The sequence below is a fragment of the Balaenoptera physalus genome (genome assembly GCF_965194825.1).
Source record: "Balaenoptera physalus genome assembly, chromosome: 4".
In the NCBI taxonomy this organism is placed as follows: domain Eukaryota; kingdom Metazoa; phylum Chordata; class Mammalia; order Artiodactyla; family Balaenopteridae; genus Balaenoptera; species Balaenoptera physalus.
The window spans coordinates 13,905,495-13,932,039 of NC_138891.1; the positions used below are offsets into that span (position 1 = coordinate 13,905,495).

Below are 26,545 nucleotides of genomic sequence, written 5' to 3' on the forward strand. Positions count from 1 at the left end.
TGTTGTGCCAGAGGTCTCTGAGACTGTCCTCAGTTCTTTTCATTCTTTTTTCTTTATTCTGCTTTGCAGTAGTTATTTCCACTATTTTATCTTCCAGGTCACATACCCGGTCTGCCTCAGTTATTCTGCTATTGATCCCTTCTAGAGTATTTTTAATTTCATTTATTGTGTTTTTCATCATTGCTTGGTTCCTCTTTAGTTCTTCTACGTCCTTGTTAAATGTTTCTTGCATTTTGTCTATTCTATTTCCAAGATTTTCGATCATCTTTACTATCATTATTCTGAATTCTTTTTCAGGTAGACTGCCTATTTCTTCTTCATTTGTTAGGTCTGGTGTGTTTTGACCCTGCTCCTTCATCTGCTGTGTGTTTTTCTGTCTTCTTATTTTGCTTATCTTACTGTGTTTGGGGTCTCCTTTTCATAGGCTGCAGGTTCGTAGTTCCCGTTGTTTTTGGTATCTGTCCCCAGTGGCTAAGGTTGGTTCAGTGGGTTGTGTAGGCTTCCTGGTGGAGGGGACTAGTGCCCGTGTTCTGTTGGATGAGGCTGGATCTTGTCTTTCTGGTGGGCAGGTCCATGTCTGGTGGTGTGTTTTGGGGTGTCTGTGGCCTTATTGTGATTTTAGGCAGCCTCTCTGCTAATGGATGGGGCTGTGTTCCTGTCTTGCTAGTTATTTGGCATAGGGTGTCCAGCACTGTAGCTTGCTGGTCGTTGAGTGAAGCTGGGTCTTGATGTTGAGATGGAGATCTCTCAGAGATTTTTGCTGTTTGGTATTACGTGGAACTGGGAGGTTTCTTGTGGACCAGTGTCCTGAATTTGGCTCTCCCACCTCAGAGGCACAGCCCTGATGCCTGCCTGGAGCACCAAGAGCCTTTCATCCACACAGCTCGGAATAAAAGGGAGAAAAAATAGAAAAAAAGAAAGAAAGAGGATAAAATACAATGAAATAAAGCTATTATAACAAAAAATAAGAAAAAACATGATTAAGAAAAATTTCATTAAGAAAAAATTTAGAAAAAATTTTTTAAATACATTTATTAATTTTTATAATAAAAATAAGAAAAATATTATTAAGAAAAAAATTTATTAAGAAAAAAAATTTTAATTTTTTAAAATAAGAGGAAAAAGTTTTCTTTAAAAATTGTTTAAATTTTTTAAAATAAAAAATAAGGAAAAAATTATTAAGAAAAAATTTATTAAGAAAAATTTTTTTAAGTAAAAAAAAAAACAAAACCAAAAACGGACGGACCAAACCCTAGGACAAATGGTGAAAGCAAAGCTATACAGACAAAATCTCACCCAGAAACATACACATATACACTCAGAAAAAAAAGGAAAAGGGGAAAAATTAATATATCCTGCTCCCAAAGTCCACCTCCTGAATTTGGGATGATTCGTTGTCTATTCAGGTATTCAACAGATGCAGGTACATCAAGTTGTTTGTGGAGCTTTAATCCGCTGCTTCTGAGGCTGCTGAGAGAAATTTCCCTTTCTCTTCTTTGTTCGTACAGCTCCCAGGGTTCACCTTTGGATTTGGACCTGCCTCTGCATGTGGGTCGCCTGAGGGTGTCTGTTCTTCGCTCACAGAGGACAGGGTTAAAGGAGCAGCTGCTTCGGGGGCTCTGGCTCATTGAGGCCGGGGGGAGAGAGGGGTACGGATGCGGGGCGAGGCTGCGGTGGCAGAGGCCAGAGTGACGGTGCAGCACCCTGAGGCGTGCCGTGTGTTCTCCTGGGGAAGTTGTCCCTGGATCACGGGAGCCTGGCAGTGGCGGGCTGCACAGGCTCCCAGGAGGGGCGGTGTGCATAGTGACCTGTGCTCGCACACAGGCTTCTTGGTGGCGGCAGCAGCAGCCTTAGTGTCTCATGCCCGTCTCTGGGGTCCGCGCTGATAGTCGCGGCTCACGCCCTGGAGCTCTTTTGGCGGCGCTCTGAATCCCCTCTCCTTGCGCACCGCGAAACAAAGAGGCAAGAAAAAGTCTCTTGCCTCTTTGGCAGGTCCAGACTTTTTCCCGGACTCCCTCCCGGCCAGCTGTGGTGTGCTAACCCCTTCAGGCTGTGTTCACGCCGCCAACCCCAGTCCTCTCCCTGCAATCCGACCGACCGAAGCCCGAGCCTCAGCTCCCAGCCCCCGCCTGCCCTGGCGTGTGAGCAGACAATCCTCTCGGGCTGGTGAGCGCTGCTCGACACGGATCCTCTGTGCGGGAATCTCTCCACTTTGCCCTCCTCACCCCTGTGGCTGTGCTCTCCTCCGTGGCTCCGAAGCTTCCCCCCTCTGCCACCCGCAGTCTCTGCCCGCGAAGGGGCTTCCTAGTGTGTGGAAACCTTTCCTCCTTTACAGCTCCCTCCCACTGGTGCAGGTCCCGTCCCTATTCTTTTGTCTCTGTTGTTTCTTTTTTTTCTTTTGCCCTACCCAAGTACGTGGGGAGTTTCTTGCCTTTTGGGAGGTCTGACGTCTTCTGCCAGCGTTCAGTGGGTGTTCTGTAGGAGCAGTTCCACGTGTAGCTGTATTTCTAATGTATCTGTGGGAAGGAAGGTGATCTCCATGTCTTAGTCTTCCGCCATCTTGCCCAGACCCCAGGTAGATATTTTAAATGTAGTAAATAAGATTGACTTGCAAAATAATAGTATTTTGTAGGAATAAAGTTGAAATAAAGAGAAGCTTATAGTTGACTTAAGATGATTTTTTAAAATGTCATCTATCATGGTTATCTTGGCTTTTTTATTTTTTCTTTTTAAAAACACTTTAGGAAAGAAATTGTAAAGAATAAAATAATAATAATGATAATACCCTGATGTACTCCATCCAGTTTAAGAAATATGATATATTGGTATAGTTATTTTTGAATGAGCACATTAAAAACTATGAATACTGATTAAATCAATAGAACACTATTTTTGAAGGTAGAAATTCTGTGTGACATACTGGTGATATACATTGAATAGTACAAGGGCTGAAGTTAATAGATAAAAGACTTAGGATCAAGTAATTTAATAACAACTTTCCCTCCATAATGCCTTAAAAAGTACAGGGGCCTGTAGAAAATCTTGAAAATGAAATAATAATACTCCAAAGAACTATTGCATATCTGGGGTAGCATATTTAAAGTACAGTAATAATTATTATGATTGCTAACAAAAATATTGAGTATATTTTTGAGTGCTTATTCTGACCCAGACGTCACACTAACCCCTTTATTCAATTATCTCACTTGGTCCTCACCATGGCCCTTTGAGACAGGTACTGTCATCCCTATTTTATAGATAAACTGTGATTCTGAGAAGTTAGGAAACTTTTGTTCAAGGTCATGCAGCCAGTAAATGGCAGTTATCACTAGTCTGTCTTTGACCATAAGTAATATTTTTAAAATTCACCACTTTTATCTTGGTGATAGCTTATTAAAACTACTTCAGCGTGTATCTTACTAACACTAGCTTCTTGTGCTCATCATTAGTTAATGTTTAGTGTGTGCGGTAGCACCTCTAGTTATCTGTGCTACAGGGAAGTATTCCAAGTGGGTCTTCCTAGATTGAATTATCACTTGACCATGGCACTTGGGGGACCCCTAGACTTGCTTTTACTCATTTTCCAGTGGTTCTCTTGAAGTTGTTCCAACTCGCACTTTAAATGATATAGTCAAGCACAGAATATTCTTGTCTTATTTTTTCTGCATTTTTCTAATATCTGTGCATTACCATTATCCACTAGTGAGTTATCTGTGTGTCTAGAAATATCCTCATGGTCTGAAAGAGTTAATGCAGTTTCCACGTCAGTTACCTTCATTAGATGAAATGACTTTATCGCAAAGTGGTTGAGGTTTTATTGAGCATATAAAATAGATTTACTTGAAAATGGAGAGATTAATATTACACCATTGGGAAGTAGGTCCCAAACTATCTCATTAATCTGGTGGTTTTAAAAGCTCATTGTTTGTTAGAATAGTATTATTCTGTTGAATTCTCCTTAAAAATTATCCTGAAACCACATATTGGTAGCAGATTTCTGTTGTCATGTATTTGTTTTGAACACTTCGTTTTTTTAAAACAATGTAAGCTTATCTATAGATGGAAACATTTAAAATATTTATTTTTACATGGTAGAGTATTTCAGCATTGGCAACACCTTTTTTGTTTTATTTCTTTTGCCCTGTGTTAAGTACGGTAATTTGTTGCACTGCTTGAAATTGTGGGTTTCAAAGTTGTTTCCAACAAGTGCCTAATCATATTTCCAGGTGAAGATAATAACTGGAACTAGTTCTGAATTAATCTAGGAATGTGCTGTCAATGATAAATCTGTAATTACATGGTCAGAATGAATTTATTTTGATTTTCTAAATTTGAAGGAAGGTATTATAGTTAAGCTTAAGTATATAGAATGTGGAGTTAAGCAGGTTGAGTTCAAAAGCCTGGCCCAATCACTTACCAGTTGTTGTGACCTTAGAGAAGTGATTTAATTTCTCTAATTCTGTTTTCTTGTCAATAAAATGGGGATCATCATTCCTGTATCTTAGTGTTGTTATGGGGACAGTGAGATACATAAATGGGTGGTAAATGCCCGGTGTCTTCATTAACACATGATGAGTCCTTAATAAAAGTTGCATAATTTCAGGACATGTCATAATTTTTTGGTTAGGGTCACCTACCCTCCCCAATTTTAGGATAATCTTTACTCAGGATTCAGAATAGAAAAGGGTTATCCTAATTTCCATTTTGAGGCTGTGCAGGCACTAATATTAGCTTTGAATTATCCCATCATTTCTGGGGTTGACTTGGCTACTTAGGTAAGTATTTCCTGCCTTCATTATCTCTCCAGTGTACCCTTACCTAAATATAACATGGCTGAAGGTGAGCTTTTCAGGTAGAGGAGTGATTTTCTTCCATAAAGAGCACTTCCATTTTACTAGCCTTAGCCTTTATTGGATTGTTGTCATTCAGGATTGGATGCAGAATAGCAATATCACTTGTTGCTTCCTAAAACATGAGAGGTAATTATCAAGTGTGCTGATTTTGGCCATAGGAACTTGTATTGATGTCCAGAGAATCCTTTAATCCTACATTATATTTTTCTGTTAGCATTGTAATCTGCATCAGGAATACAGTATTTTTTTTCTGACAGGCCAGATAGTGGTATACTTTTAAAATTTTTAAAATTTAATTTTTGGGGACTTCCCTGGTGGCACAGTGGTTAAGAATCCGCCTGCCAGTGCAGGGAACATGGGTTCGATCCCTGGTTCAAGATGATCCCACATGCCACGGAGCAACCAAGCCCATGTGCCGCAACTACTGAGCCTGAGCTGTAGAGCCTGCGAGCCGCAACTACTGAAGCCCACGCGCCCTAGAGCCCATGCGCTGCAACTACTGAGCCCGCGTGCCTAGAGCCTGTGCTCCACAACAAGAGAAGCCACCGCAATGAGAAGCCTGCACACCAGAATGAAGAGTAGCTCCTGCTCGCCACAACTAGAGAAAGCCCACGTGCAGCAACGAAGACCCAAGGCAGCCAAAAAGAAAAAAAAAAATTAATTTTTTGAGGGTAAGAACACTTAACATGAGATCTACCCTCTTAACAGATTTTTAAGTGTACAATACATTATTGTTAACTATAGGCACAGTGCTGTACAGCAGACTCTAGAACTTACTCATCTTGCATGACTGAAACTTTATACCCGTTAATTAGCAACTCCCCATTTCCCCCCTCACCCCGATCCCTGGCAACCACCATTCTACCTTCTGCTTCTGTGAGTTGGACTATAATAGATAACTCGTGTCAGTGGAATGATGCAGTATTTGTCCTTCTGTGACTGGCTTATTTCAGTTAGCATAATGTCCTCAAGTTTCACTGGTGGTGTTGAATATTGCAGGATGTCCTTTTTTTTTTTTATAATTTTTGTTTGTTTTTTATACATTTATTTATTTTTGGCTGCACTGGGTCTTCGTTGCTACGTGTAGCTTTCTCTAGTTGAGGCGAGCGGGGGCTACTCTTCGTTGCGGTGTGCGGGCTTCTCATTGTGGTGGCTTCTCGTTGCAGAGCTTGGGCTCTAGGTACGTGAGCTTCAGTAGTGGTGGCACACGGGCTCTAGAGCGCAGGCTCCATAGTTGTGGCACACGGGCTTAGTTGCTCCACGGCATGTGGGATCTTCCCGGACCAGGGCTTGAACCTGTGTCCCCTCTATTGGCAGGCGGATTCTTAACCACTGCACCACCAGGGAAGCCCAGGATGTCCTTTTTTAAGACTGAATAATATTTCATTGTGTGTGTATACCACATTTTCTTTATCCATTCATCTGTTGATGGACATTTAGGTTGTTTACACACCTTGACTTTTATAAATAATGTTGCAGTGAATATGGCCATGCTGTCTCTTAGTGGTCCTAATTTCAGTTCTTTTGGATAAATACTCAGAAGTTTGATTGCTGGATCATACGATAATTCTTTTTTTTGGCCATGCCACGTGGTTTGCGGAATCCTATTTCCCTGACCAGGGATCAAACCCGGGCCCATGGCACTGAAAGCGCTGAGTCCTAACCACTGGACCGCCAGGGAATTCCCTAATCTATTTTTTAATTTTTCTGAGCAACTTCCATACTGTTTTCCATAGCGCACCATTTTACATTCCCATCAACAGTGTACAAGGGTTCTAGTTTCTGTACATCCTCACCAAAACTTGTTGTCTTTTATTTTTTTGATAATAGCCATCGAACAGGTGTGAGGGAGTATCTTGTAGTTTTGAGTTGCATCTCCCTGATAGTGACATTGAATATCTTTTCATATACCTGTTGACCATCTTTATGTCTTCTAGTAGTTTAATTTTATATTAATGTGTTTTATCTTCTCTCCCTTTATCTATCCTAACCTTGGAACTCTCTGGAGTCTAGTGTTTTCATCACCCCCAAGTTCATAGGTCTCCAAAAAGTGGTAGATAAACCTTCTTGATGTAAACTTGTTTTAATTCCCCTCCTAAAAAATCCGTTTGAGTTATATATTCCCCCAAACCAGTGATACTTACGAGATCATTCTTTAGGGTTTTTTTTTTTTAATTCTTAAATTTGCTTTGTTATTGTGAGATTCCTCCCCCCCCCGCCTTTGATTTATTAGGGATCTTTACTCCTGGGTCATGCCATAAGTTCTCTGTGGCTGTCATTTTAAACTCTTACATTATTTTTTCTCTCACTTTTAAAGTCCCTTGATGAGGTCAGCCAGTCTTCACTCAAACACATTTTCTTTCTTGTCAGTTTTCTCTAGATAGGCCTTTGGTTCAGTCAGTCATTCTGATGTAAGAAATTGTGGACTCGGAATCCAAACACCACTCTTCAATATCAGCCATTTACCTTTTCTGTCCTCCTTTTTCTTAGATTTTTCCAATCTTCAGTTACAGTATGTAAGGGGAAAATATCATCTGTAGACCTATAGTTTTTCACTTTTTTGGCACCTTTTCAGAGATCCAACCTAAGTTTCTTTTCAGCAATATCGTTTACTACAAGTGATTCAGGAGGCAGGGATGATGTGTGCTGGTGTAGTAATTCTTGGTTGGCTGCCTGTGTCATTTCAGATACACAATCCAGAAAAAACAAAACAGCACACCAAATGACAGGACTATATTTAACTGTCTCCATGCACACTAGTAGGAAGATGTCATTGACTGTTAAGAGATATTTCCTCTCTGGTAACAATAATGGTTTCTCTAAACTTGCTCTTACTTGTGGTTCTCTTATTATTCCTCAGAGCATGAATTGATGTTTTTCCAGAAGGTTTGCCAAAACCTTATTTGGGAGTACCTTTTAGAATATCAAGTTTGAAGTGGCCATCAGAATTACTCATGGGGTTGCTGAATTTCATTCATTCACTCAAATACTCATTGAGCACCTGTTTTGTGTCAGGTACTCTTGTAGGCTCTGGAGAACCTAGAGAAAATGAGCATAACAGACAGAAATACATCTCTGGATATTCTAGTAGGATTAGATAAATAATAAATAGACTAAATTGCACGTTGGACTATGAAAGGTACCCTAGAGAAAATATGAGCAGGAGTTAGGATAGAGAGTGTAGAATGAGGAGGGTAATTACAATTTAAAACAAGATAGTTAGGCTAGGCCTCATTGTAAAGGTGACATTTGGACACAGAGTTGAAGGAGCTGAAGGTGTTAGCCATGTAGATATCTAGAGGAAGAGCATTCTGCAATACATAGAGTACAGAGGCCCTTGCTAATTTGCTGATAGAAGAACAAGAAGAATGAAGAAAGCAATGTCAAAATAGAGGTATCTTTAAAAATGTGTTTGCCTCTCAGATATATATCCAAGAGAAATGAAAACATTCACACAAAATGATTGTTCATAGCAGCATGATTGATAATAGCCAAAAAGTAGAAACAACACAAATGTCCATCAACTGATGATAAACAAAATGTGTTGCATCTATACAATAGAAGGAAACTGATCCATGCCACAACATGGATAAACTTTGAAAATGTTACGCTAAGTGAAAGAAGCCAGTCACAAAGACCACATATTGTATGATTCTATTTGTATGGGATTCCAAAATAGGCAAGTGCGTAGTGACAGGAAGTAGATTAGTGGATGCCAGGTGGTGGGAGTGAGGGGGATTGGGGAGTGGCTGCTAGCAGGGTTTCTTTTTGGGGTGATAAAAATACTGTGTTGGTTGTAGAACTCTGTGTACATGCTAAAAACCCATGAATTGTACACTTTTAAAAGGGTGAATTTTATAGTGTGTGAATTGTGTCTCAAAAAGCTGTTATAAAAATGTTTTTGGATTAAAATGGTTTTATTCTAATTATGAAAAGAATACTTGTTGACTAAAAAAAGTTTAGACATATAAAGATGTAAAGAAAGCTAAGTGAACCATACTTCTAACCATTCAGTTTGCATTATTGACCCTTTGGTATGTACCTTATAGTATTTTTTAGAGAGCATTTCTAATTATTAAGGGTAGGAAGCAATAGCCAAGTGACCAAAAAAAAAATTACCATATTCATTTTTAACTTTTATTCAGTGTGAAGCAAATGATGCAGAATTTTCAAAATTTATCATCAGTCTTTCATTAGCCAGTTTATGCAATTATTGTGTAAAATTAGCTAAATTGAAATTTTTTCATGAGATAAATGGATTCTGGATTTTTGACACCTCAAGGTTATAGTCAACAAACTAATCTTGAAATATTGCACATAACATGGTCCCTCTGCCTGTGGCTGTTAGGAAGTTCAACAATCTTCAACTGTCCTGTTTAACTAGAGAGTTCACTAACCAAACTGTAACAAACATTTCTAAACACTTAATTTCTGCACTCATCTTGATGTTTGCAACTACACTTTGAGTAGCATTGTTCTAGTATGGAATACCATGTGACTTAAAAATTATTTTCTCAAAGTATAATTCTGTGGAAAAAGGTTAATAGTCTGTAAAAACAGGTTAAGTGGTATGAATGACAATCTCAATTTTGTTTAAAAAGTTATTTTTTCTAGCCAGAAGAAGGGAAGCTAGAATGATTATCTTTGGATGCTAGGATGAAAGATGCATTACTTTTATGAACATTAAAATTTTTTTATTATGTACTTGAATTACTTTTATAATGAGACTATTAAACCTTACTTATTTACAATAGGTTCCCTTTAAAGTGACAGTGACAGCAAGATGGCTGACGCTTAGCAGCTAAGTGTTTAGCTAAGTGTTTTGTCTAATAGACAAAAACCTATTAGAATTGGTTTGACCCTTGGCAAACATTTGTAGGTGCCCATCATGTGTTAAGACATTGTTTGGTAATGTGAGATTTAAAGATTCATTTACTTTAACATTTTTTTTATTAGGTTCTCTGCAATCGAGATGTTGGTAGAGGGTGATTCTTGTCCTCAAGAAACCCAGTGTAGTGGAAGAGAGCTGTGACAATATGCTGTGCTAAAGGCTGTGATAGAGAGGTGAACAGACCATCCCTATCCTTTAAAACCTTATGGTCTTGTAGAAAAATTGGTGTCTTAAAATCAGTGCCATATGGCAGGCTATGAAATTATGGTATGGGAGATTTAGGGAAAACTCTTAAGGATAGCACTGTTATGAAATTTACCCATATTTTTATCTTTCAGGTTTCAGCACAAAATGAACATAATTAGGGAAAATAAGGATTTAGCATGTTTCTACACAACAAAACATTCATGGAGGGGAAAGTAAGTATTTCTGTTGGTTTTACTTTTCTCTGCCTCTATAAAGTATTTTAAACATTACTTTTTCAGTGTCTTGAATAGTACTGCACAACTCAATAATGTCATTCAGCCCTTCTCTTCTGAAAAGCATATGTACATATTTTAAATGCAAATGCTACATTTAGAATAAATTATTGTTCTTTTTTCTTTTGATGTGTCTGGTTTTCTCTTTCTGTCTTGGGAAGGAATTTGGTAGGAATTAAAAGGAATATAAACCAGTTATCCACTGTCTTGAATGCTGTCAATTAATGATGTTATGTAGTAGTGGAGTGTTAACTTCACAACTCTGTCGCTTAAAGATAAGCCTGTGTTATCAATACATATTCATTTCCATTTGACTCTCAGGGAAAATATGCCAATATTGCATTTTGTATTCTTTTTTTAAACCTGTAATGAAATTTTAAAATTGGGTTTGGTCTCTTCCTTGGGAGGGGATGATGACATTTTTCAGTAACTTGCGTGGTCAAAGCAAGGTGTACATGCTTATGTATCCTTTTGTAAAATGGATAGTAATTCATACCCCTCAGACTGATATAAGGATTAAATGAATTGTTATGGAGTATGTGAAGGTTTTAAAATTATACCTTAAATACATTGAGTATTCAGTGAATGGCATCTTTTGACCATTACAGAAAAGTTTAGTCTATGGTCATTTTGAGTAGTAATAAGTAAAATGAGTGTGCCACACTTTGACAAATAGGTAACCACGTTATTCCAGATCAGGCCTCAGACAGATAAAACATGACATGTGCACAAAGCCAATAACTTTAATTCTTATTCTTTTTTTTTTTTTCCCTCTGGAGGATGAGGAGAGAGGGTGGGATAGTTCTTATTCTTAACTTTCCATTTTTTAGGTAATAGTGTTGTAACTTCTTAGAATGGTGCAACATCTGAATTCTGTAGTGTTTCTGGTTTGCATTAAGAAACTGACTACAATTTTGAAAGATTTGAGTGTTTAATTTTGTTTCCTTTTAGTAGCTCAGTTGTATGAGCTACTTAATTGTTATCCTGTGGAATACTTGTCTTGAAATTTTTTTCTTCAGTTAATTTCATTGAGCAAAGTTAGAATATTGGCACATCCAGAATAGTATGAGTCTCTTTAGTTCTTTTAGCCTTAAAAAAAGTTGTATATTTAAATGATCTTTATTTTTTCCTCAAGAGTTAAATTGCTCTAATCATCATAATATAGCTTTTGCTTTTTAATACAATTATAGCATACTGTTGAATTAATTCTAAAGAACAAACTTCCAGTAATACTTTTTGCTTTGTGAGCTTATCAGTAATTGTGGTCACCTGGAAAAACTTTTAATGTTCTTAGTAATGACTGTGACTTAAAACAATCCTTTTTTTTTCTTTCCTTTTTTGTAATTATTTGGAGCAGAACTATTTCTGTGCTCCGAGCATAATTCCTTACCTCCGTCATTCACACCTTGAAACTTTTTTGCTTTGTTTTTATAGCAGCTTTATTGATATAATTTATTTAACATAAAACTCACTCCTTTTAGGTGTACAATTCCGTGGTTTTTTAGTGTATTTGTAGAGTTGTGAACCATCACCACTAACTATTTATAGAACACTTTCCTCACCCCCCAAAAATACTCCTCTAAATATATTAGCAATTCCTCCCCTCTCCCCTGCGTCTGGCACCCACTAATCTATTTTTTGTCTCTGTATTGCTTATTTAGGGCATCACATATAAATGGACTCATCCAATATGTGATCTTTTGTGACTGTCTTCTTTCACTTAGCATGTTTTCAAGGTTTATCCACGTTGTAGCATGTGTTAGTACTTCATTTCTTTTTATTGCCAAATCTATTGTATGGATATTGCCACATTTTGTTTATCCATTCATCTGTTGATGGACATTTATAGTGTTTCTACTTTTTTACTATTATGAATAGAATAGTGCTGTTATAACACATACAAGTTTATGGGTGACTCTATATTTCCATCTCTCTTGGGTATATACCTAGGAGTGGAATTGATGGTATTGGGTTGGCCAGAGTTCATTGGGGTTTTTCCGTAACATCTTACCAAACACCCAAACGAACTTTTTGGCCAACCCAGTATATGGAGTTACATAGAATTATATAGTAACTCCATGTTTAACTTTTTGAGGAACAGTCAAACTGTTTTCCAAAGTGGCTGCAGCATTTTATAATCCTCCCATCAATGTATGAGGATTCCAATTTCTCCACATCCTTACCAACACTTCTTATTGTCTTTCTTTTCATTTTAGCCGTCCTAGTGCATATGAAGTGGTATCTCATTGTGGTTTTGATTTGCATTTCCCTAATGACTAAGATGTTGAGTATCTTTTCATGTGCTTATTGGCCATTTTGTGTATATTTCATGAAATGTCTATTCAAATCATTTACCCAGTTTTTAATTGAGTTGTTTATTCTTCTGTTGTTGAGTTGCATAAGTTCTTTATGTAGCATGAATACAACTCCCTTATAGAGGTATGATTTACAACCCTCCTGTTCAGTGGGTTGTCATTTCACTTTCTTGATGGTATGCTTTGAAGCACAAAGGTTTTAATTTTGATGAAATTTGATGAATCCAATCTATTTTTTTCTATTGCCATTTGTGCTTTTGGTGTCACATCTAAGAAGCCATTACCTAATCCAAGGTCTCAAAGATTTATTCCTATGTTTTCTTCTAAGAGTTTTATAATTTTGATTTTGGGTTAATTTTTGTGTGCAGTGGGAAGTAGGGATCCAGCTTTATTCTTTTGCATGTGGATATCTAGTTATCCCAGCACCATTTGTTGAAAAAACTATTCTTTCCCCATTGAACTGTTTTGACAACCTTGTCAAAAATCAATGGACCTTAAAAGTTTATTCCTGAATTTTCAATTCCATTCCATTGATCTATATGCCTTGCCTACCATTATGGCAGAACCATATTGTTTTTTTTGTTTTTTTTTTGGCCGTGCCACACAGCTTGTGGGGTTTTAGTTCCCCTGACAAGGGATCAAACCTAGGCCCACGGCAGTGAAAGTGCTGAGTCCTAACCACTGGACTGCCAGGGAATTCCCAGAACCATATTGTCTTAATTACTGTAGCTTTGTACTAGGTTTCAAAACTAGAAAGTTTCAGGTTCCAACTTTGTTTATTTTCAAATTATGTTGGCTTTTCTGGGTCTCTTGCATTTCCAAATGAATCTTAGAGTCAGTATCAATTTTACAAAAAAGGCAACTGGGATTTTGATACGGATTGCATTGAATCTATAGATCAATTAGGGGAGTATCGCCACCTTAAGAATGTTAAGTCTTCTGATCCACAAACATGGGATGTCTTAACACTGAAATCTTTTAAAATTTCTTTCAACAATATTTTGTTGCTTTCAGTGTACGCACCTTGAAACTTTTAACTTCTTCTTGAAAGGTACTACATTTTCCAGATAATGAATCATTTCATTAGGTTATATACATTATTACGTGGCACTGAATCTTTTATTATATTACCTACTTTATGTAGCCAATTCTAATCTAAGTTTAAAGTATTTCTCGTTGGTCTTATGAAAAAAATAAATGGTCAATATTAAAAATTTTCTGTTGTTTCAGAGTTGCTATTTGAACCCTCTCTCTAGAAACATATCTATATGCAACAAATTTTGCACATGATTTTGGGGTTTTTAGGGCCTCAGTTTTAAGAGATTCCAACTCAACCCCAACATTTTAGAAAAATGTTATTAATAGTGACAGTAAAGATGGACAAATATTTTTCTTTATCTTAATATACCTAAATTAAAGATAACCTCTCCAGATATTTCCCTTGGGGATATTCATGTGACCTATTTCATTTTACCTTTGTAATAGTTTTCATATGTTTACATTGCGGCCGCTAGTGTTTTTAATGATTAAGGTCTCTTCACCCCTAGGCTGGCAAAGTAGCCTTTCTGCTGTGTTTATCATTTCCCACTTGTAAAATACACAGTTAAATTATATCTTTGTCTGGAAGGAGCAGGAAGGGGGAGGAGATTTCAGTGGTAAAAAGCACTTTTCTTTCATGAAAGAACAAAGTTTGCTTTTTGACCTGGCAAGTCATTTCTGATAGGAAGGAAGATGCATACATTTCAGTTAAAGCTGAAATGCAGATTCACTATGGAAAACTACACAGTAATGTTGAAAATTAGGTACTTAATTTTTTTCTGGATGGAAATTACATGTAAAATCTACCTGTGGATCACTTTAATATTTGCATACATTAATTGTAGCAAATGCTCTGAATTTAAAAGTAGCATTTTAGTATCTGAACAGGATTTTAACTGCAGTACATTGGGATATATCATAATCAGTCTATGAAATTCATTGGCAGATGCCCACTACATTCATAGACAGCCTGTGTAATGACTAGATACAGGAAACTGAGAGAAGAGTTGAGGGAAAGGGAAGCTAGTGAATTTCTCATACCTTTCTTATAATGTAGGAATAGAATCCTACAAGAGAAGAGAGACTCTTCTCTTTAGCTGCCTGGCATTTACACATCTCACCAACTCTGATAACTCTAGGAAACCTGGGGGTTTTTCCCCTGCTTTGTTGATTTTAGTCCTTGACCCTGCCAGCCTCTAAACCTCACATGCATCCATCCTGAATTCTCTTTGTGTTTTCGTTGTACATCTCTTTGTGCTTATTATCAAGCAGTCTGGTATTTGAATATCTTTCAAGTGCAAATAGGATCACATCTGCTAGGAATTTTATATTTTACACACAATGCTCTATTAAAAGCTAGTTTTAGGAGCAAAGAGTCTTTCCAACAAATGATACTTCTCTTTTCAACAAATGATACTTGAACACCTGGACATCCACATTGCAACAAAATGAATCTAGGCATAGATTCTACATCCTTCACAAAATTAACTCAAAATGGATCACAGACCTAAGTGTGAAATGTAAAATTATAAAACTCCAAGAAGATAACATGCGAGGAAATCTAGATGACCTTGGGTTTGGTGATGACTTTTTAGATACAACACCAAATACATTAGCCATGAAAAAAATGAATTGATAAGTTGGACTGCATTAAAGTTGAAAACTTCTGCTTTGTGAAAGACACTATCAAGAGAATGTAAAGACAAGCTGGGAGAAAATATTTGCAAAAGACATATTTTATAAAGCACTGTTATACAAAGAATCCTTAACACTCAACAATAAGAAGACAAACAACTCGATTAAAAAATGAGCCAAAGATCTTAACAGAGACCTCACCAAAGAAAATATTCAGGGAATTCCCTGGCAGTCCAGTGGTTAGGACTTCACACTTCCACTGCAGAGGGCACGGGTTCGATCCCTGGTCGGGGAACTAAGATCCCACATGTTGTGCGGCGCAGCCAAAAAAAAAAAAGAAAAGAAAATATACAGACGGCAAATAATTCAGAGAAATGCATGCAAATGTAGAGATACCACTACACATCTACTGGAATGGCCAAAATCCAGAACACTGACAACTCCAAATGCTGGTGAGGATGTGAAGCAACAGGAAATCTCATTTATTGCTGGTGGAAATACAAAATGGTATAGCCGCTTTGGAAAATAGTTTGGTGGTTTCTTACGACACTCAGCGTTCTCTTACCATATGATCCGGCAGTTACACTCAGTTTACCCAAAGGAGTTGAAAACTTATGTCCACACAGATGTTGATAGCAGCTTTATTCATAATTACCGAAACTTGAAAACAACCAAGATGTCTTTCAGTAGGTGAATGAGTAAACTGTAGTACATGCAGACAATGAGTATTATTCAGCACTAAAAAAAATGAACCATCAAGTCATGAAGAGACATGGAGGAAACTTAAATGCATAATAATATTAAGTGAAAGAAGCCAATCTGAAAAGGCTATGTGCTGTATGATTCCAACTGCAGTATATGACATTGTGGAAAAGGCAAAACTTTGGAGACAGTAAAAAGATCGTGGCTTTCAAGGTTTAGCAGGGAGGGAAGGATGAATAGGCAGAGCTCAGAGGATTTTTTAGGACAGCGAAACTACTGTATGATACTGTAATGGTGGATACATGTCATTATACTTTGGTCCAAACCATAGAATGTAAGGCACCAAGAGTGAACTCTAATGTAAACTGTGGATTTTGTTGGATAATGATGTGTCAGTGTAGGTTCACCAGTTGTAACAAATGTATCACTCTGGTGGGGCTTGTTGATAATGGGGGAGGCTGTGCATGAGTGTGGACAGGGAGTATACTGGGAATCTTTGTACCTTCTGCTTAATATTATTGTGAACCTAAAACTGCTCTAAAAAAGCCTGTTTAAAAGAAAGCTCCGGGGCTTCCCTGGTGGCGCAGTGGTTGAGAATCTGCCTGCTAATGCAGGGGACACGGGTTCGAGCCCTGGTCTGGGAAGATCCCACATGCCGCGGAGCAACTGGGCCCGTGAGCCACAGCTGCTGAGCCTGCGCGTCTGGAGCCTGTGCCCCACAACGGGAGGGGCCGCGATAGTGAGAGGCCCGCGCACCATGGTGAAGAGTGGCCCCCGTACCACGATGAAGAGTGGCCCCCGCTTGCCGCAACTAGAGAAAGCCCTTGCACGAAACGAAGACCCAACACAGCTATAAATAAATAAATAAATAAAGTAGCTGTTAATTAAAAAAAAAAAAAAATCACAGAACTAGTTACAAAATAGTCCATATTAAATAAAAAAAAAAAAAAAAGCTCCATCTGAGCTGGAAAAAATATGGACCCTGCATCACAGAAAATAGGTCCTTAAAATACTACATTTCATGGGATGCCCTTTAATTAGAAATGGGACATTTTCTCACTGAGTTACCGCAGAATGTTTCCTATACATTCCTTTTTTCTCTTTTCTGAGGAATACAACTTCTAATGTAAATGAGCCCTCTCAGGTGAAACTCATCTTTCAAGTGGAGTTTGACCAGAATGGAGTATCCCGGTAATATAATGAGATGAATGATCAATTAATTTTGTTCTGTATTTTAAATATGAATTCAGCAGTCATGGATACTTGAAACATATGATACTAATAATAATTAGTTCAGTGACTAGTGGAGTGTTGAACCCTCCCCCCCATTATTCAATCAACAGAATAAGTGCAATAAGAATAACATTTACTGATTATAAGCACTAAGTGACAAGAACTTTACATGGATTATTTAATTCTCACATTATGAGCTAAGTATGCATATTATCCACATCTTTCAGATGCGGAAACTGAAGCTTAGAGAGGTTAAGCAAGTTATCAGAGGATACACAGTAAGTGAACAGTTTAGACAGTATTTGAACCCAGGCAGTGTGACTCCAGAGCTGATGGGCTTAACTGTAAGAGTGCTTACCATTGATCTCTTAACTCTGAGAAACCTTGCACTTCAGTTATCCCTAGTTACGTTATCTGATGGGCTAAGATTTAGTTCAAGTAACTAGATTCTCAAGCTTTTAATAATAAAAGGAAAAACTCTAGATTCTGTGAGAATCCTAAAGGCTTCTAGAAATTGGTGTTCAAATCTTATTTGTTTATTTATTTTGTTTATTTTATTTTTGGCTGTGTTGGGTCTTTGTTGCTGTGCACAGGCTTCCTCTAGTTGCGGCCAGCAGGGGCTACTCTTTGTTGCGGTGCGCGAGCTTCTCACTGTGGTGACTTTTCTTGCTGCAGAGCACAGGCTCTAGGCACACGGGCTTCAGTAGTTGTGGCACACGGGCTCAGTAATGGCTTGCGGGCTCTAGAGCACAGGCTCAGTAGTTGTGGCGCACGGGCTGAGTTGCTCTGCGGCATGTGGGATCTTCCCGGACCAGGCCTCAAATCCATGCCCGCTGCGTTGGCAGGCAGATTCTTAGCCACTGCTCCACCAGGGAAGCCCCCAGATCTTACTTTTAAATGGTTGAGGCACCTAGGTGTTCAACCTAGGAAAGAATTCGCACTGAAAGTCTTATTGGCAGAAAAATTAGGTATGCTTCATATGAAGCTGAAAGACAGAACTTGGAGCAGAGGGTGAAATTTGTGGGGAAGTATATATTGGCTTAGAACTAAGGAACAACAGTCAATATCTGCAGTACTGGAAAACAAATAGAATTACTTTTAGGGAAGGTTAGTTGGTTCCCTCGTACCAGTAGTCGTCAACTACTAAAAGTAGCCAACTTTACTCAGGGTACTATAAGGGTTCGAGCTGTATGTTATGAGGACTAGACAAGGTAACATAAAAGCTGTCTTCCAGCTCTGATTAGATGTGTTTGGCTTATTTGAGACCTGTTGCATAGACTGTCCACTGAAAGGATTGAGGATCTTAAGTTTAAAGGTAACACACAAAGGTTTTATTATCCCAAGAAATTTGAGAACCATTATTTTATAAGCACAAGCTTTTTCTGTACCTTACAAAAAAGTAATGTTTAATTTTCTCTATTTTGAGAGAACTGAATAATATGAATTTCTGTGCAGAAGGGTATGACATTGTGATGGTGGCCAATATTTTTGTAATATCTCTTTCTCTTGATACTATTGTACATGCCTAATTGATATAAGCTAGTTAAGAAATTCAAATCCGAAATAAACTTTCATACAATGACTGACAAGTATCTTAGCTCTTACTACTTTGAAGTTTATTTCAGATTAATTTCTGAATTAGTTAACTAAATAACAAACAAAATGTCTGCCCAGAGGAAACTAGGTCTTTAAGGGACTCTTATTCACTGCCATACCATTCAACCCAGCACACTGTGCTCATTTAATATTGGGTCAATCCATGATAATACTTAATATGCAGTATCTGATCTAACGTATTAGTTTTTTCTCCCCCCCCCAAAAAAAATTGCCATATGGGAAAAAATCGTGATATAAAAAGTTGTTTAAAAGAAGAAAGCAATATTCATAAGGACTAGAAGGTTTAAGAATGGCATAACATTTTTATTTGCAGGAATTAATACAAGAGTGTGTTTGTTTTCATGTAAGTTAATATAAATTTAATCTGCCTATTAAGAAACCTGAACATCACTTATCAAAATCTGAAACTGGAGTACATCCCCAGCTTTTGCTTCAGCGGTCTTGCTTTCCTGTCAGATGATCTTTCTTATCTTATCAGCACTATTGTTAGCACATCTTTTGTTCTTATCACCCAGTTCTTTATCACCAATTGCTATGGGAGCAAAATGCCCCAATACAGAAAGCAGTTGTCTCAAACACTTTTTAATTTATTTGAGTATCATTAGTTTCCTGATTCTAAATAACCTTATAGTTAATGGGTAATGTAAATCATTTCTTAATAGGCTATCACATTAGAATAAATCTGTGAGTTAAGAAAACTTAAGGAGTGGAAGAAATGCCTACTCCCTACTGGCATTTAATGATGTGTGTAGCTTTAGTTCCTGAAGAAAAGGAAACAAGTGCAGTAAATATATTGAATATTATATATTTACTAATGAATATTAATTTCATTAATATTAATAATGAATATTAATTTCATATGGGGCAAAGGTGTTTGCTTTCACATTTCATCATGTGTATGGCATCATCTGTCATATATTTCTCATTGTGTCTACTTTAGTCTTTATTCCTTTTGTAGTTGATTTTATATAGCTGTATATTTTGTAATAAGAACTTATTTTTAGTGTGATAATTTTTAAGAATGAGCCAACAGATTCATCTCAGACCCATAGAACTGCAAATTAAATTATTAGGATTTAAAAAGGGCAATTTCATGGACTTCCCTGGTGGTGCAGTGGTTAAGATCCGCCTGCCAATGCAGGGGACACGGGTTCGAGCCCTGGTTCCGGAAGGTCCCACATGCTGCAGAGCAGCTAAGCCCATGTGTCACAACTACTGAGCTGGCGCACCACAGCTACTGAGCCCACGCATCACAACAACTGAAGCCCTCGCGCCTGGAGCCTGTGCTCCACAACAAGAGAAGCCACTGCAGTGAGAAGCCCGTGCACCACAACGAAGGGTAGTCCCTGCTCGCCGCCACTAGAGAAAGGCCTCGCGCAGCAATGAAGACCCAATGCAGCCAAAAAAACAAACAAAAAACCCACAACATTGCAAATCAACTATATTTCAATAAAAATTATTTAAAAAAAAAATTAAAATGGCAATTTCTCATTGCAGATAGTGAATAAAATGTATTTTCTTCCTAAAGATACGAACTTAGTCTTTTCCTGATGTCACAGTGGTTATGAAGAAAAAAATTGGTGTGCTGTTAATTGCTGTCTGATTTATATTGTGTTTTAAAAGCAAGAGTAAACTCTTGCTTAGAGTCGTAGATCTGAATGCATGGATTGGTCTGTTTAGCTATTGGATAAACATTTATTGAGCACCTGGCTTTATGCAGTGCTGGGTACTATGCTAGGAGTTAGAGTTTCAAAGATAAGGAAGACATGTACCTCCTTGAATTTATGGAGTATTTGTCTATTCTTTATGACTTAAGACACCAGTGACTTAGTGAAAGTAAAAGTTAAGAGAAAAACCTTAAGTTGCAGGTATAACTAACATACCATACATGTGAGCTCATTCAGATTTTAATCTCTAAATCTGATCTCCAAGGGGCTTTTTAGGTACTCTTTGAAGGTTTAGGGCTGCTTATAAAGGTTTTAAATGACTTAGAAGTATTTGCCCTAACGTTAAAGAGTAGTCCAGCAGCCATTCTAGAGGAGAGAGGCATGGGGAACTCTTAGAAGAAAGGAAGGGGAAAAAAGGGGAATGGAAGGGAATTCTCCTGAGAATTTTCTTACAACTCTCTTCTTAGGAAGGCTTTAGAGCTCTGTATTTATCTGAAAGATAGCTCTGAGTTTACCAGTCATGACAGTACTTTGGGCACCTCACTCCAGCATCCTTTTGCTGCAGGATCTAGATTGTGTTCTCTCCAATATGGTAGCCACTAAACATGCATGGCTATTTAAGTTTAAATAAAATTTAGAATTCAGTTGCTCATTAGCCACATTTCAAGTGGTCAGTAGAGCTACCTAATTGGACAGTGTAGATACAGAACGTTTCCATCATTTTGGAAAGTTCTTTTGCACGGCACTAATCAGGATGAAAAAGTTACATGAGAAAAATGTTAGAAATTAGAAAGGGCTTCATTGTGTGGAGGAGATTAGTATAGAATTGAAAAGGATATTTTCTTAACTGAGATCCTCTAAGATTTTGAATATGACAACATCAGTTGACATTTGGAACATTTCAGGCATTTAATTCTTACGCTTTTGCTTCCAGGGTAAAATAAATAAGTTCTGTAGTTTCATTTCAGGATTATAAAAATTGTCATGTTTGAAATGAACTCATTTACAAAACAGAAATAGAGTCAAAGATATAGAAAACAAACTTATGTTTACCAGGGGTTAAGGGGGGGAGGGATAAATTGGAAGATTGGGATTGACATATACACACTACTATATATAAAATAGATAACTAATAAGGACCTACTATGCTAGCTTTTCTAATTGCTCTCTCTTCTGGCACAGGGAATTCTACTCAGTACTCTGTAATGGCCTATATGGGAAAAGAATCTTAAAAAAATTGGATATATGTATATGTATAACTGATTCACTTTGCTGTACACCTGCAACTAACAACATTGTAAATCAACTATATTCCAATAAAAATTTAAAAAAAACAAAAATTGGCATGTTTGACTCTCAAGATGATTCTGAAAGTTAGAATTCGTGAATTCATATTTCTGTCATACATTTGATTTCATTGTGCAATCTTCTGAGGCAAATATTGCTTTAATAAGATTTTCTTTGTTTTTCTTTGTTCCCATTAATTGATTAAGCCTCTGAAGCTTTGAGACTTTTTATCTGTTTAGATAAATCCTCATCCACTTCACCAATCCTTCAACTTCTCACCACTTTAGAAAGCAGCAAATGAATGTTTTTATGTTAAAAGGAAGGGCTCTCATTCTTTAGTTTCCCATTCCACTTTAGACTTATGAAATTAGGGAGAAAAATTTGTAATATAGCAATATGGTAAAGATGAATAGAATCTATCATTTTTCCCCAAAATGGAAATTTCATCATTTTTATTATATAATATAATGATTAGAAGAAATAATAGGGAAATTAAAATGTGAAAGAGCTCTCTTGATCTTAATGGGAATACTCCTAGTGTGTGACCCTTGAGTCAGCTAGTGGCTGCTGGATTAAGGTAATGTATGCCTTTTTACTGTATTAGTAGTTTAAAGCAGAAAAACACAGTCTTTTCCATACATATAAAAAAAGCATCTGATTGTGTTTAACATCCATTTTTGATCATTTAAAAATCTCTTATTAAAATACAAATAGATATTTCAATAAATATGATCAATTAATACATTTTTCTGATATTCAACTGTTTTCCTAAAATGACTGTCTTTGGTCATGGTGTATTACTATTTTAATATGCCATTTGATTCATATTGATAGTATTTATTTAAAAATAGATTGGTGTATTTTTTTTCTTTTTTGTATTGTCTTACCAGATTTTAGTATCACTGAAAGAATTGAGAAGCTGTCCTTAGTCTGTTTCCTGGAACAATTTAAGAAGCATAGGATTTACCTGTTCCTTTAAGATTTCATCTCCTTGTTTGAGCCTTGGTACTTCTGTAGGGTGTAATTGTTTGCAGCTTTCTTAAATTCTTCTATACAGGGGTTGATTTATTCTTAATTTTCAAATTTATCAGCATGGACTTACACACATCATTTTTTTTCTTCTGTGTCTATGGCTATAAATTCTTTTATTCCTGATTTTGTTTTTGTATTTTCTTAGACCTATTTTATTATTTTATTTCCAAAGAGCTAATTCTTCAGTTTTAAATAAATTTTTCTAATTCAGTTTCCACTTTTATCTTTATGAGTTGCTCTCTCTTCTAAAGGATTACTGATACCCAAATGGTTTTTCTCCTTCAGATATGTTGCTTTAAGTGAAGGAAGTGAAGTGAGAAGTGAAAATTGCTTGTCTGTGATGTAGCCTTCCTACTTCTATAAAATTGCAACACTTAAATGTAATAGGTAGTTGCTTAAATAGAAATTATTTAGATTCCAGAATAGGAGTGTGACAGACCAGTTGTAGACCATAGCTTTTCCTTCATTTGCATCATGTTCTTGTCGAAAGGATATTTTGAAACAATTAGTAGTGTACAGTGTCTTTTTTTTTAAATAAAATTTTCCCATTTAGATTCTTTTGGCATCCTCTGGCAGTGATTTGCTAACTTCATGTATACTAACAGCACAAGATTGCTTGCATAGGTTTTACTTTTCTACTTAAGGATCTTATTGTTTCACAGTAAAATGAGTGATGGGTGGGTCTTAATACCAGTAGCATTTCAGAACATTAAAAATGTGAGAATATAAAACGAAGATATATTTAGTCACATTAATCAGTTAACACATTTCTATTTATTTATTGAAATGTTCCTTTTGTGTTATATGTATTTTGTTATAAAATGTTTCTTTTATTTAAGACTAAACTTAAGTACTTCCTTTGTAGGTATAAGCGTGTCTTTTCAGTTGGAACCCATGCGATTACTACATATAATCCCAATACCTTAGAAGTAACAAATCAGGTAATTATGTTAGAAGCTATTAGGTGTTTGAACTCCATTTGAATTTTAAAAGCCAGGTTAAAACCTGACCCATGACTCCCTGCCTGAAATCAGTACTTTAAGATAGAAGTGTCAAATCTGAAAAAGATTAATATGCTTATATAATGCTCAGTGCTCAGGACCAAACATAAAAAAGGGGGCATGTGTGTGCTTATTTCTAGGCTCTAAGGGGTATAACATTTTAATATGTTACTGTTGATTACAGCAGTCTTTTTAATGTAAAATTTGTAAATTCTTTATCATTTTAAAGGCAGCATTGTTACTGTAATACAGGCATACATAAGTCACAAGTGCAGTGGTTGGAAAATACTTGTCATGAAAGTAAGGTTACTGTCTATAAAGGCAAGACTAATGTGAATATGGATAAGTAAACATAAATATATTCTAGTTTATTTTAATTCTAAATTAGGTATGTTTTACAGATTCTTCTTTTTGTTGCTGTTTTTAACACATTTGTGGGTAATCATAAAATGCTGTTCCCCAGTTCTTTTCACATCTATGTATTTTAATTGCTTTGGATTAATGTCATCAATCATTGAAGTTGGAAAACGGATAGGACTTCTTTATTGTCTCTGATGACTGAAAACTTTTAAAAGTTTGTTTTATAGAATTACTGCAAGACAAAACCGTTTCTAGACCTCAATACTGTTTTGTAAAATTTTCTCATTTAATCAGTGATTGTGAAATTAAAGTAGTAAAAATAAGTGTTGCATTTCCCCATAGTATAGCACAAGTTGAAAGAATTCCTTTCTTTTTGTTAGTGGCCTTATGGAGACATTTGCAGCATCAGCCCTGTTGGAAAAGGACAAGGAACAGAGTTCAACCTCACATTTCGTAAAGGCAGTGGAAAAAAGTCAGAAACATTAAAATTTTCTACAGAACACAGAACAGAACTTCTTACAGAAGCGTTGGTAAGAACCATTTCATGTTAATACACTAAATTTCTCTCTTCTTTTTCTTAATGAAACAGTTACATTAAACTACAGATGTTAATGTTCTGAGTCCCTGTTCCCACTATGTTTATTTTTTTCTTACTGACCCTTAACTCGACACTGTGAAACTTTCACTTTTTTCTTACTGACAGGCTGGTTAATCCTTTATATTTGATAGTTTTTGTCTTTTTTAAATACATTATACAGAACAAAGCAGTTTTACGTTTAATTAATCTATCCAGTTTTTCAGTAATATTTCACACACTTTTTATTGAATATCCTTAAACTATAACTTTAATAACATTTTTGGTAATAGATTTATTTATTTATTTTGGCTGCATTGGGTCTTTGTTGCTGCACACATGCCTTCTCTAGTTGCAGCGAGTGGGGGCTACTCTTCGTCGCGGTGCGGTGGCTTCTCTTGTTGCGGAACACGGGCTCTAGGCGCGCAGGCTTCAGTAGTTGTGGCGCGTGGGTTCAGTAGTTATGGCACACGGGCTTAGTTGCTCCGCGGCATGTGCGATCAGCCTGGACCAGGGCTCGAACCCGTGTCCACTGCATTGGCAGGCAGATTCTTAACCACTGTGCCACCAGGGAAATCCCTAATAACATTTTTTAATATCAGGGTTACCAAGTTGGGATTTTAACTTTGGATAGAAAGTACTGAACTGAAATGTGAGTCTTTCTTACCAATCTGTTGTTATAAACTATGCTTATATCTTCTCTTTCAGAGATTTAGAACTGATTTTTCAGAAGGAAAAATCACAGGAAGGGCAAGTATTTAACATTTTTTAATATCTATCTTTATTTTTTCAAATGTTGTGCTTTAGAAATCCTTCCATGAACTGTGTGTTCCCTTTATGGCAAAGTTAAAGGGGAAAAAAATGAAACAACTTTAATGTCTCCTGATATCATGTGATAGAGAGATGAACGTAATTTAACAGGAAACTCAGATATGAATAATTAGACTTATGACTGTTAATGCTGATAGTTGGGAAAAAATCTTCCGGTAGAACTCAGCATTAAAAACAATGCTTCATTCACGAAGTCTTTATTCAGTATTCTAAACAGCAAGAGAAGCTTCACGCTGCTGTTAATACTTGTTAGACCATGCAGTAGTTGTTTGGTGTAGGAGATTCCTATTTCAGAAGTATTAAAGTTTTAAGAATGTTTATGTATTGAAACTGCCTTATTACATGTTCTTGCACTGGATCTGGCCAATAATGAAGCTTTGCATGGTGCACTGACAGCTTTCAGGAAGTCGTGGTTACTCATTAGAATTTAACTTTTCCAGGCCTTCTCTAGTCATGTTTACAGCAGCATTTAAACTAAATCAGAGTCTTCTGGGGACGGTAAATGGGCGTTGATACTTTTTTCACTCCCTTGAAATAGGGGGGACGTAGAGTAATGTGTAAACTCATAGCACTGTCCGGAACGCTAGCTTCTGGCAGAAGGCAGGATCTGAACTCTCATATGCTGGCAGCACTGTTCCCCTGTTTTTTTTAAAGGCCCTCATCCTGTATATAGATGTTCTATTCTTGTTTTAGTATCCCAAAAGCCTCACTGATCTCAACTCAAGCAATTGACTGGTTGCCCAGGAGCCATTTAAAATAGCTTAATGGCATTTGGTGAGCTGCTTGTTTCTTATATATGATGAGCCACAATCAGATTTATATAAATCATAATTTGGTATGCTTATTTTAGTTATTTTATGTTAGTGGGTGAGTTTTCTGTATATCTCATCTGTTTGGAAAACAACTGCTTACAGAAGCATACTTAAGAGATTTTGCTTATAAGCTTCCCTTTATATCCGTTAACTTCAGCAACTTAATACTTTTCAAAATTTTGTGGTGAAAACAGTATCCCTAGAAGATTGCCTGAAGG

At 36.7% G+C, this 26,545-nt stretch overlaps 1 protein-coding gene and 1 pseudogene across 11 annotated transcripts in view; one reads left to right on the plus strand and one right to left on the minus strand.

Annotated features, from left to right (window-relative positions):
- The window catches only part of LOC309659503 (ras-related protein Rap-1b pseudogene), a 377,624-nt pseudogene that overhangs the window by 171,104 nt on the left and 179,975 nt on the right, over positions 1-26,545 (minus strand). The gene's annotated exons all lie outside the window — the stretch shown is intronic.
- DNAJC13 (DnaJ heat shock protein family (Hsp40) member C13) overlaps positions 1-26,545 on the plus strand; it is a 122,025-nt gene that overhangs the window by 14,162 nt on the left and 81,318 nt on the right. For 9 of the 10 annotated variants that reach the window (XR_014262823.1, XR_014262824.1, XR_014262825.1 and 6 more), the window contains 4 exons: positions 10,083-10,163; positions 23,615-23,690; positions 24,491-24,640; positions 25,393-25,434. Coding sequence is in view for 7 of the 10 variants with exons in the window: in XM_082459197.1 (XP_082315323.1) it covers positions 10,096-10,163; positions 23,615-23,690; positions 24,491-24,640; positions 25,393-25,434 (336 nt within the window). In the remaining 3 variants the exon portion in view is untranslated. Of the gene's footprint in view, positions 1-9,809; positions 9,918-10,082; positions 10,164-23,614; positions 23,691-24,490; positions 24,641-25,392; positions 25,435-26,545 lie in introns of all 10 variants that reach the window. The other variant, XM_082459195.1, reaches the window with a different exon arrangement.